Consider the following 12,978-nt stretch of genomic DNA (forward strand, 5'->3'; position numbering starts at 1 on the left):
GGGCCACTGTGTTTACGTGACACCGGTGAAACATTCATTATGGTACAAGATGAAAATTTATTACCATGTTTACTTAGAACCTTTTTAAGATGATGTGTTTCATTGTACAAAGAAATGTTTTAAACTGAAAGGAATACAACATGAACACTCACACTATGTTTGCATGAAACCACAAATTATTATCTGAGTTTTTGCACCAGAGTAAGAATGTTGATCCGATACAGCTACTAGGGTGAACTCACATTCGCACCGGTAGGACTTGAACAAACAAAGAACTTGGAGTGGTTTCACAACCACAAGAGGGAAGTGGGATATAAACTCATACCCATTTGAAAGTTGTACCAGTATCCCCCCTCTCCCCCCTTAGCTTGCCTACTTTTGGAACACTAACTTGTTTTAGCAGTCAATCTCATAACAACCAAACACCAATGTTATGTTGAGAAACTGAAATTATTCTAAGCTTGCTTTGCTTAGTTTACAGACAAACACTACGAACTTGGAAATTAAACAAGTTCATGTCTCATTCAATTTCAGTAAGTTCTTTTTCACTTCTCCCAATTTTTCCATTCCATTCCATCAGGAGGTTTACAATCAACATGTCCTTGCTTGACTTCACTCCAATTGGTACTCAATACAGTTCCACCAGATTCAACAAATGATTTATTCATTGCCTTCCGGACTTCATCACTGCCATCACCGTAAATCTGTTGGAATAGTTGATTCAAAGCCGCTTCTCCTTCGAGTTTTTCATCTTTCTCGTCCTTTGCAATCTGGGCTGCAACTTTATCCCAGTCTTTGCCCACATGTCTCGAGGAAGGATATTTATGCACAGAAGAGTCAGCGCTTGTTTTTTCTAGGGTAAATAAGACAAAATGCATACAATGGAGGAAGTTTAAGGTCTTAAAGGATAGGAAGGTACATTTAGGCAATTTTATTTTCATTCAGATTTAAAGAGAAGCACATGAAAATTAATGCTCTAAAATCCCGAACAAGAAATTAACAGTGTTTAAAAAAACAAAACACAACAAAAAAGGGTTTCCTGTAGTACAAGTGCTTGTAAGAAGTGAAAAAGTGTGTAAGAAGTTTATTTCCCCTTGGTAAGTATACAAAGCACACAGAGTGCTTGTTGGACCAAGCTAAGAGTATATGTAAGAAAAATAATTATAGAAAAAAAAATACAGTTTACTTATATAAAGACAATTTAATGTAATATAAATTAAAGCAAGTGTTAGGTAACCATAACCTAGTCACCACAGTACCTAAAGTGGTCAAAACTTGGACAGTTGATTCACTTTTCGCCACTGCTCTTTGTCAAAATAATCACAGTGGAAATCATGTTAGAAAACATCTATGTCTAGTGTACATTTCTGTGGACAGGTGAAAGCTACGAACATACTTGACTTATGGTTCAAGAACAACTTCAAAATTCAAAGAAAATCATTAATAATTAATGATTTTCTTTGAATTTTGAAGTTTTATTTTGAACTGAAGCAGATAAGTGTCTTCCAAGACCTACCTTTTGTAGGATGTGGTGTTAATTTAATGTCATCATCTGCTTCAAGGGATGACCATCTTATACCATCAGCCTTTTTCATCTTCAGCTCAACCTACAAGTCAACACATCCACAAGTTGATTTTTACAAATAAAATTATGCAGAAAATAATATGAACTATAACTTTAATCTGAAAATAAGTGAGAAAATCTGATGTTTCAAGGCCATCATGACTTCATTTGGAAAAACCTTTTAATTATTGATTAGTAATTAAATTGGAAACAAGGTTCCCACTAACCCTGGTCAATAACTTAAGGTGATTCCGTTGAAAAAGAAGGAGTATTAAAAATTGTCTAAGACTTGGTCCAGTTCATGACTATGTTATGAGCATTACAAAAATGCAATAAAAAATGGGGGTCACCATGCTCGTTTTTGTGCAACCTGGATGGCTATTATAGTAAATAGATGACCCACGAGGTTTATATTAGGAACGCTAGTAACCAGAAAAGGGAACTATCATATCTATAAAAATTAATTTCTTGCATTAAAATATCGAAGCAGTTCAACAAAATTTACTTTAATCTTACACATCAAACTATTTTAATTGAACTGGAATAAAGATTATGAAAGAAATTAAAGATTTTGCCGCGTGTGCACGTAAGCAGCACTACCTTAATACGTGCTTTTTAAAGCATTCAAATAAAAATATCTCAAAGTAGAGTATTAAACTTTTCTTTAAATCGCAATATATAGTGGTCAACCGTATGACATTTAAATTGATGCATTAAAAAATGGGGGTCACCGCGCTCGTTTAGAAGAAAAGGACCATTTATTTTCCTGCCGAGCTTAACCTCAAGGAAATCCCGTAATGTTGTGCGTGCGCGCGCTCGTGCGCGCGCTAAATGACGCAAAAAAATTATGCGCAGCAAGGATGCGCAATGCAATTCAACGGAATCACCTTAATTGTATGAGAATGATGTATTATTCAGTGAGTGACACAGACAACTCGGAAAAAGAAAATCTGAGTGCTCCTATCAGGAGTCAAACCTATAACCTTCTGATTACTAAGGTTGGCTGCTCTACCACTGAACTACAGGAGACTTGTGGAAGCTAAGGCCATTAATATAAACTAGGTTCATAGGACAAACATCCTGTCACCTGTAGATGGAGTGTGACTTACAGCTGCTTTACCTTTGTTGACATTATTCTTGTTTTACACTGTGCAGGAACTATAGCACGAGAAAGATCCAATTCCAAAATGAACTCACTGCCACTTGGAAGCTTCACTGCTGCACTTAACTGAACATCAAAATGATAATAGATTATTAGTAAGTGAGTAACACCACCATCTCTGTGGTATGAGCACCAGTGGGCAACGTGTACCAGTCGGCCAAATCACCTTCAACCACTCCCCCCGCCTGAAAAATTTTGCACACATGCCCATGGTCATTATACCTGCCAACTCTCACGCATTATGCGTGAGTCTCACCCCTTGGGACTAGAGACATCGATCTCACGCATCAAGGACAATTTCTCATGCCTGACTCACAAATCTGAACGAGTTGTTCTAAAAAAACTTTATTTCATTTCAGATTTGTTATGTATTATTTCTTTGCTCCTTATAACAATCGCAAAAGCTTTCAAATGTCTACAATCCGTTTGAATCGTAAGTGTTCAAAGGTCGTCGGAATATCGTCGTCCATTTTCGGCAATGTTCGGAAGTCTTCGGAAAATCGTCGGAAATCTTCGGAAGTGGCTCGGATGTTTCCGGAAATCCCGGTCATGACGAGACAAAAATCTTGTGCGTTTGACTTAGAAAAAGTTGGCAGGTATAGGTCATTGTTTTAACTTACACTGTTCTTCTTGTGGTACAAAAAAGAACAAAGTAAAAATCCATTTTGTGCAGTGGAAAATATAGGATATAAGCTACATGCTTATAAAAGCACGAGTGTAACTTACCGTGTTTTCACCATATTCCACACTAACATTTTCCTGTTTTGTGTTCTTTATCATTAACGTTACTACAACATGAGTTTCTGTTTGGTACCAATCATATCTGTACAGAATGACAAAGAGATCAAAAGGTGAGTTAAATAGCTAAGCTGGTTTATTGTAAATGGACCAAGGAACCAACCCACAACTGAAAAACAAATTAAATGAATATAATTAAACAAGCAAAAAAAAAATGGCCTTGTAGACAAAGATATCAATAAGTAAGTAATTCATTGACTGACTGACTGACTGACTGACAGTGGACTAACTGACTGACTGACACCTGTATTGATTGACTTACTGATGGATGGTCAATGGCTGACTGACTGACTAGACATGAGTAAATAATTCATTGACTGACTGATGGCCAATGGCTAGCTAACTGACTGACTGACTGACTGACTGATTAGACATGAGTGAATATTTCATGGACTGACTAACTGACTAGGCAGGCATGCACTGAAGGATGGGCAGAAAGACAGGCATACTGTTTATAACTGACTGGCTGGCAAACTGAAAGTTAAATTCATTTTACGATAAACAATCATCTGCCAAATTACCGTGGTTTTGGAGGTGCTGCAGGTGCCTGTGGTTGTTCATGACGATTCTGAGCCTCAGTAACAGAAGACGTTGACGCAGAGGAATCAGCAACAGTTGCTGCATCAGCACCAGGTGCCCCATTGACTGGGGTAAGTTCATCAGCTTTGGTACTCTGTACTGTTTGTGGTGTTTGTGAATCTTCTCCACTTGCCACACCAACAACAACCTAAAGATTAATTAACAGTTGAGTGGAGGAAGGTAAAACAAAGGGAAAAGGAAGTATAAAAGGTGTATAAGAGTGTCACATTTCATTTCCGATTGGGAACAATACCACGCAAGACAGGAGACTGGGTTAGTAGGGCTGTGATATCAACACGGGGATGCTAGTCTAGCAAATTCTCTATTCCTCAGTTGTTTATGTCGGCAGAGGACGAAAACGAATGAGATTGTTGAATACTTGGAATGAAGCAACTGAGGAATAGAGAAACCACAAGACTAAGCTTTCCTGTATCAATTGACATCACAGCCCTATGTGTACCGATCCCAGTCTCCCGTCTTGCGCAGTATTGCACCCAACCAGAAGACAAATTTGAAGATTTTGTACGCATCAAACACAGGGAAGAAAAATTGATATAATGAATTTTTTCTTTAATTTTCATACAAGAACAATAATAATTAGCATTTGATCAGGCAATAAAAAGTTCTGTCATATACACTTGCACAGTGTTAAAAACATTTAAAAAGACTAAAACCACATGTATACAACTCACAACAATATAGTCATGATACACTGTTCTTGACACAACATTCCTTCAGTAGGACTAGTCAGATACCCCTTTCCTTAGAAGCTTGCCAGTATTGAAATCACATACCTTTTCATCAGAGTCTGCTCCAAGTTTTGCCTCATTTTCTGCCACTAAATATAACAAAAAACAAGTTAGTGATAAGTAACATGTTATATATACTCTTCAACTTACCCAGCTACATGTATATGTACAGTATCTGTTGAACAACAAAACTGATTAACACTTGACTAACATTTTATGAGATAGTACATGTACATTTTGAAAGAACATTAATTTGCTACCCTTACGATTGGCTGAGCTACACGCTCAGACAAAATTGTTGAAACGGTTCCCTTCCTTCTTCCCCTTTTCCCCTTCAATGTTGAATTTCACCGAGCCGGAGTGAAAGACACGCTACGAACACAACATTGAAGGGGAGAGAGGGCGAGTACGCGTTATATTATAGGCACGTTCGTTATCTTGGGTGTTAACCGAAGTGTTTCAACTAATTTTGTCTGCAGTTGTCTGAGCGTTGACTGACGCAAAGATTTACTCCAAGATTAAAAATTGTTACATGGGTTTGTGTCACGCTTCGTTTCAGGAACCTGCGCAGTGTTGCCGCTTTTGTGTGTTGAAATAAAGCTATAAAAACGTTATTTATTATTCAGCATGCATTGCCATGAACAATTAGAACTTATTATTTCTTTTCAGTAGTGCAAATGATGAATTACACTGTATTGAAACAGATGTGGTGAATTTCACCACTCAGTTCACCTATTAATTATTCATGCGTGCTGCCATGGTACAATGGTGAAGTGAATTCCATAACATCATAACTTGTTTTTGCCTGTGAAAGTAACTCGTTCTGTGTACCATTAGCTGTACACTAACAAGTAAAGGATAACACACACAACTTTTGCTAATATTTAGTTTCCTGCAATGTTTCCTTGGGCAGATACCAACGGTTCACCATGGTGAACCGTTGCGTGTAAAGTAAACAGGATAATTGTCTTTTTAATAAACGGTTCACCATGGTGAACCGTTGCTGATTCGCACAAATAATACATTATTTCTATAAAGTTTTGCTTGAAACTCAGACAGTAAACTGTACAATTGACATCTGCATTAACAGCTCATGAGCTCTTTTTTAAAAGGCGTAAATCCTAAAAGAGACATGGTGAACCGTCACACGTGGCGCACGCGCGCGTCACCACATCAATTATTTGATGTTAGCTCTGGAACATTCTTCCTGTGTAGCTACAACTCCAGATTTCCTTGACTATAAGTTACTAAATAAACCATTCGAAGTTGCCTAGACCTCAATGATGGCAAGTCGGAGTACGTCTCTCCTGACAAGCCTACTTCACCGTCAGCCATATTACTGTGACTGGACAAAACGCCATTTCCTACACTGTGTAGAAACTCGATGTCTTTGCTAAAAATCTCCTCAAAAAACTGTGTGTGTTTTTTTTTTAAACGCTTTCTAATTCTATTAATCACCGCTAACACATAGACAAATTAAATGAAATCTAGCAACTACCAAAGGTAACGAAAACTCCCAAGCATCTCTGTCCGTATACGCTGAAGATAACATATTTTCTCTAATTTGCTACAAAAAAGACACGCTCAGACAAAATTGTTGAAACGGTTCCCTTCCTTCTTCCCCTTTTCCCCTTCAATGTTGAATTTCACCGAGCTGGAGTGAAAGACACGCTACGAACACAACATTGAAGGGGAGAGAGGGCGAGTACGCGTTATATTATAGGCACGTTCGTTATCTTGGGTGTTAACCGAAGTGTTTCAACTAATTTTGTCTGCAGTTGTCTGAGCGTTGACTGACACAAAGATTTACTCCAAGATTAAAAATTGTTACATGGGTTTGTGTCACGCTTCGTTTCAGGAACCTGCGCAGTGTTGCCGCTTTTGTGTGTTGAAATAAAGCTATAAAAACGTTATTTATTATTCAGCATGCATTGCCATGAACAATTAGATCTTATTATTTCTTTTCAGTAGTGCAAATGATGAATTACACTGTATTGAAACAGATGTGGTGAATTTCACCACTCAGTTCACCTATTAATTATTCATGCGTGCTGCCATGGTACAATGGTGAAGTGAATTCCATAACATCATAACTTGTTTTTGCCTGTGAAAGTAACTCGTTCTGTGTACCATTAGCTGTACACTAACAAGTAAAGGATAACACACACAACTTTTGCTAATATTTAGTTTCCTGCAATGTTTCCTTGGGCAGATACCAACGGTTCACCATGGTGAACCGTTGCGTGTAAAGTAAACAGGATAATTGTCTTTTTAATAAACGGTTCACCATGGTGAACCGTTGCTGATTCGCACAAATAATACATTATTTCTATAAAGTTTTGCTTGAAACTCAGACAGTAAACTGTACAATTGACATCTGCATTAACAGCTCATGAGCTCTTTTTTAAAAGGCGTAAATCCTAAAAGAGACATGGTGAACCGTCACACGTGGCGCACGCGCGCGTCACCACATCAATTATTTGATGTTAGCTCTGGAACATTCTTCCTGTGTAGCTACAACTCCAGATTTCCTTGACTATAAGTTACTAAATAAACCATTCGAAGTTGCCTAGACCTCAATGTTGGCAAGTCGGAGTACGTCTCTCCTGACAAGCCTACTTCACCGTCAGCCATATTACTGTGACTGGACAAAACGCCATTTCCTACACTGTGTAGAAACTCGATGTCTTTGCTAAAAATCTCCTCAAAAAACTGTGTGTGTTTTTTTTTTAAACGCTTTCTAATTCTATTAATCACTGCTAACACATAGACAAATTAAATGAAATCTAGCAACTACCAAAGGTAACGAAAACTCCCAAGCATCTCTGTCCGTATACGCTGAAGATAACATATTTTCTCTAATTTGCTACAAAAAAGACACGCTCAGACAAAATTGTTGAAACGGTTCCCTTCCTTCTTCCCCTTTTCCCCTTCAATGTTGAATTTCACCGAGCTGGAGTGAAAGACACGCTACGAACACAACATTGAAGGGGAGAGAGGGCGAGTACGCGTTATATTATAGGCACGTTCGTTATCTTGGGTGTTAACCGAAGTGTTTCAACTAATTTTGTCTGCAGTTGTAGATCTTTCATTTGAAATCATACTTACGATCCAGTTCAGCATCACATTTTCTAACCCACATCTTTAACTCCTTGTTTTCTTCTGCAAAATAACAAAATTTGCAGGAATAAAAGTCTACAATTAATACATAGGATACACTTTAAACCAGTTACACAAAAATATTCTATACTTGTAACACAGTCATACAAACTGTAGCTCCTGCCAGAAATCTTAGAGAGGATTTTGTACACCTACGTGTAGACAAGTAGACATGCAGGCATGTGAAAGAAAATTTATACTCACTGTCCAGCTGTAAAGCATCTGAAAATGCCTGTTTAGCAGCTCTGAAATCCTCAAGATGAAAAAGTGCCATTCTGTCAAAAAATTATTTAAAAATATTAATACAAATATCAGTAATAATAATAATTATTATTATTGCAATTATATTTCCATCATTCAGCTGTTGAATACAAGAACGCAAGCTTCCTCCATCTATTCCTGTCATACGTTTCTTGCAAGGTAAGCAATGTGAGAAGCCCATTTTTTCTCACCACAGAAGGAGTACGTAGTTGAAAATAATGTTTCATTAGTGCCTATGTGAGAAATCAAGCATCTTGCCCAAACATGGACACTATTGTATTTTCAAGCACAGTCTTGTATACTGTTGCCATACACTCCACAGGCTCAAGTCTACACCTGATTTCTCAGGTAGCCAACATTTGAACATTTGCTAAGTACACTGTACTACCCACAAAAAGGTCAAGACTGCCTGCTTAATTTATTCCACATGTGTGTTGACAATAGTCCCCATTCCTAGCACCAATCCAGGGCAAAAAATCTGAAAGGGTCCTTAGAAGATTAGATTATCACCAGTTTAAATATACATATAGCACCACTGTCTCTTACCCTTTTCTTAAGTGTGCCTTGCAGTTTGTTGGCTGTAAACTGACAGCTGATGCAGCATCTGCCACAGCAGCTGTAATTCAAAGTTTTAGGTCTATTCAGGTCAAAGCAGTAAGAAATTAACAAGATCTTGCTTTTGCAAAGGCATTTACTGGCATGTGCCATGTGCAGTCTGTGATTTTCGAAGTTATGCATGTGCATTGACATGTGTAGGTTGCTAGACCAGTATAGAACATCAGTTCTTAGTCCCAGGAGTAAAATGAGATATTTCCACCTACATGTATCATAAGAACATGTTGGTGTTTTTTTAAAGTTCTATTCTTAAAGCATTCCTCTTTACATTTTAATATTTTTTAGTTAGAGTGGAAAATTAACATTCTGAATGGTATTAGCTTAATGGCTGTTTTCAGCAAGTTCCTTCAGTATACTAAATTTGGCATGCATCATGGAAATTTTGGTAACCACACCAAGCAATACTTGTGCTTGCACATGCCACTGACTCTGCAGATTGGTTTAATCCCCAAACTTTTGATTTGACATGCAGGACAGGGATAAGGTGACGTACACACCCCATGTGAGTGAATGTCATTGTAAGGCATATATATGCCACATCAGTTTTACTATCTGCTTTTGATATGCCAATGTTTTTGGCATTAGCCCAGGCCACAGGGAATAAACTCTACTGATTAAAATTAAATTGAACACCACATTAACCTTGATATTTTGAAAGCTTCATATTAGCTGCTGCTCTTTTCAAGTAGACCTCAGCATCATACGCATTCAGCTCTATAGCTTCTGAGTATTTCTGCAAAAAGAGTAAAAAATAGACCTAAAACTTTTCCTCCAGTCACCTCAAGCTGAATTGAATATACGCGAAATTTTCGACGTGACATGAATCTCGGATTTCACATATACAATCAGTATTAACAAAAAAACTTTCAGCATACGAAAATAAAACAAAAAATGCTTTTAATACTACAGTAATCGACTAGAGTTGCTTTCAATACTTTTGCAAACTAAGCAATTTGTCCGATTTTCAAACAGCTGATTTTGAGCACCATAAACTCGTACATACCTTCAAGGCGAGGTCATAATCATCGTCAACGAAAGCTTCATTCCCCTCTCTAGAAAATATTTAAAATATGTGAGTAGGAATCTACGTTTAACAACGTTGGTAAGGAAAAAAATTGCACATATAAGAACTTACCTTACGAGATCGCTCGCCATCTTGGATATAAGCAAGGTTGTTTTTATGTCACCAGGCCTTCTGCTTAGCATCCTAGCCTTATCAAGGTGCGAGGGGGTGAGGGTGGGGCCTTTCTTACGAAAAAACTGGTGTAACGATCCATCGAAGAAGAATTAATTTAGGTTTTTGAGATTTTTCCATTGGGGATCTAAACAAACGCAAGAGAAAAGAAGGCTGTTTCTTCCAAGCAGAAGTTATAACCCCCCTCAAAGCTCGTAGAGGTCTGTGGCCCCACTATGCACCCTGAACTCTTGGCTCCTGCTCTGGCTTTGAAAACTTCTGTCGTCAGACCAGGGCATAATCGTTCTCTTATACGCCGAAAGGTTGAGGAACGAGCGGAAGTCTTACCCTAGGGTGCAACTAATAATAATATTGAGTCTGTTCAAGTGCAAAATCAAAAAGTAAAAGTCAATTTTCCAGTCAATTTTCCTGTCATATTCGATCATACAAAAAAGTTGGCAAAATTACTTAGGGACTGTGCAATAATTATCTGGAGGGGGGGGGGGGGGGAGGAGGTTCTAAGATTAATAGGGGGGTCTGAACTTAAACCAAAGCGCAGGGTAGGGGGGGGGGGGGGTAAGATGTAATTTCTTAAACATTTGTAGGGGGGTTAGAAGTTAAACTGAGAGGGTTGATCTCAATCCATGGACTCAAGATAATGTATATTACACGTAAGCTAATCAAAATCAATTTTTGGAATCTTTTAAGAAATATTAATATTAACAGCTTCAAAATCTTGTACTAAAAATGAACGAGTGATAAAAATCTGCGAGTCAGCGAGCCATGCGAGCCAAGGTGTGAGCCATGCGAGCCGAGCGAGCCATGCGAGTCACGCGAGTCATGCGAGCCACAGTATAAATGTTAAGAATTTCTGTTTGTTGTATTTACATTGACATAAGAACAAGAACAAGAGCATCGGAACAAGATGAATAACATCGCAATATTTAATTCTTACAGTGGGACAACGCAAACCATGATACTTTTTGTTCCAGTCAACCCAGGTCACGCGTGAACGATATTTTTGAAATTTGAACGGAGTTTTGAAATTTACATGTCAGTTTTGAAAGTCGCCAACGAGATTTCAGAGTTCCCGTATAAATTTCCCTAGCTTATTGACGGTATAAAGCTATGAATTTTTCTTTACACTGCAAAATTGAATATTTCAAGAATAACAATTGTTTCCCAAGTATTTTGAATGTTTTTTTTTTTTCAGTTAATGCGTCTTTTTCGGAACGATTTCCAGAGAAATGTCCAACATTCCATTCACACGTCGGACATTACAAAGAGAAATTCGAATGTTCATTTCATTCTTGGAAATATTGTTCACGCGTGACCTGGGTTGACTGTAATTGACACGTCAGGGCTGATTGTCAGTGTCATTCCAAACTTGTAAGGTAATGATAAATGAGTACTCAAAGATGAGCGAAGTCAATATTGTCGCACTAAATTCAATTTGAAAAGAAGCAGCGTAACAGAAGCATTGTTTTTTTTTTCTTGAATGAAGTTCCACGTGGATATCAATGAATGACATGTATCAATAGATACCTATTCGAGTAGTGGTGCTGCCGTATGTTTTTCTCGGATTTTTTTTCTGAAGTCTTGAACCTTAATAAATTTTTGCGTATTGTTTTTATTTTTTTGCGCATCTTGGGCGATTTTGAATAGGCAGAATTCTCTCCAAAATTATAACGAAAACGAAAAAAAAAAAAAAAAAAAAAACAAAGAAAAAAATTCGTCCAAAATTTTCTCACGCGAATGTAAATAAAACAAATAAAAATTCTTAACATTTGCACTGTGGCTCGCATGACTCGTATGACTCGCATGACTCGCGTGACTCGCATGGCTCGCACGGTGGCTCGCATGGCTCGCTGGCTCGCAGATTTCGCAGACCCAAAATGAACAGTTTATGTCAACAATATTAAACATATATTCAAGAACTTGAGCTAAATCCCGAGTTGGTTTTGAACAAGAGGAAGAAGGTTGGACAGGTGGCATTCCCATTACACGATCTCCATTGCCAGCCCTTGATCGGTCCTCGCCAGGAAAGTATCTCCCAGTTGATGAACCTCGTTTGGCTCCAAGCGAGGTTGACAGTATCTCTCCTAGTGTACAAGTAAAGATGTTTGTTGAAAAGAAAGTGACCTCTTCTGATAACCAGGCCATACGGCAAGCATGCTTAAAGCTTAACATCGACGAAAGTTATTGCAGAAGATATCTTCAGCACCTTGAATTCTTGGCTCTAAAAGCAGACAAAAGAAATCTGGAAAGAAACACCATTCCAGAAGATATTTGTTGGGAGAGCAGCGACGATGTTGAAAGGCTGACTAACAAGCAACTTCGGCTCTATCTAAGGCAAGAGGGTCTAATGGTATCTGGAAACAAGGCACAATTAGTTCAACGAATACTTAAGCATACAGATGGTTCTGTAGCAAGAACATATATTTTGATGAAGACAATGAAAACATGCCCTCCAGTTCTCATGATGATACCTCAAGTGATTCTGAGGAGGAGTCAACCGAGTATGAAGGTGGTTCATCAGGCGACGATTATGTGCAGCGCAGCGCAGCTTCCAAGTTTTATTTATTGGTGATGCAGACATACCAGAAGTAGTGTAAAGGTAAAGAGGGATGTAGGGAGGATCGGAGGTTGGGGAGGGGGGGTTGAAAGTAATCTCCCCTCTAGACGGGGGTTGACAAGAAATTATTTTAACTTTAATTCAGGGGGGGGGGGGGTGCAACTTTATTTTAAGGCCTACTTTGCTAATTTTAGAACCACCCCCCCCCCCCCCCACCCCCCTCCAGATAATTATTGCACAGTCCCTTATGGTTAAGAGCAGGTTTTCGTGGTGGCTTGACTTTTTGGACTCAGTGAAAATTAACAGGGTTTAGAATGTTGTCGGTGGGAATTTTCTTGCTCT

At 38.2% G+C, this 12,978-nt stretch overlaps 1 protein-coding gene across 1 annotated transcript; it reads right to left on the reverse strand.

The window, feature by feature from the left end:
* Positions 1 to 37: 37 nt before the first annotated feature.
* On the reverse strand, positions 38 to 10,063 carry LOC146471908 (protein SGT1 homolog). The gene is made up of 12 exons (XM_085120481.1): positions 10,023 to 10,063; positions 9,891 to 9,939; positions 9,530 to 9,620; positions 8,819 to 8,888; positions 8,216 to 8,286; positions 7,961 to 8,014; positions 4,898 to 4,941; positions 4,046 to 4,251; positions 3,453 to 3,549; positions 2,685 to 2,792; positions 1,517 to 1,607; positions 38 to 853 (listed from the first exon to the last, which is right to left on the reverse strand). Exons 1-12 carry the CDS (start codon positions 10,040 to 10,042, stop codon positions 546 to 548), a joined length of 1,209 nt encoding a protein of 402 aa, XP_084976607.1. The 5' UTR covers positions 10,043 to 10,063; the 3' UTR covers positions 38 to 545.
* Between the last annotated feature and the right edge of the window lie 2,915 nt (positions 10,064 to 12,978).

Source organism: Pavona decussata, unplaced genomic scaffold, assembly GCF_977016875.1.
Source record: "Pavona decussata unplaced genomic scaffold, jaPavDecu1.1 SCAFFOLD_102, whole genome shotgun sequence".
In the NCBI taxonomy this organism is placed as follows: Eukaryota; Metazoa; Cnidaria; class Anthozoa; order Scleractinia; family Agariciidae; genus Pavona; species Pavona decussata.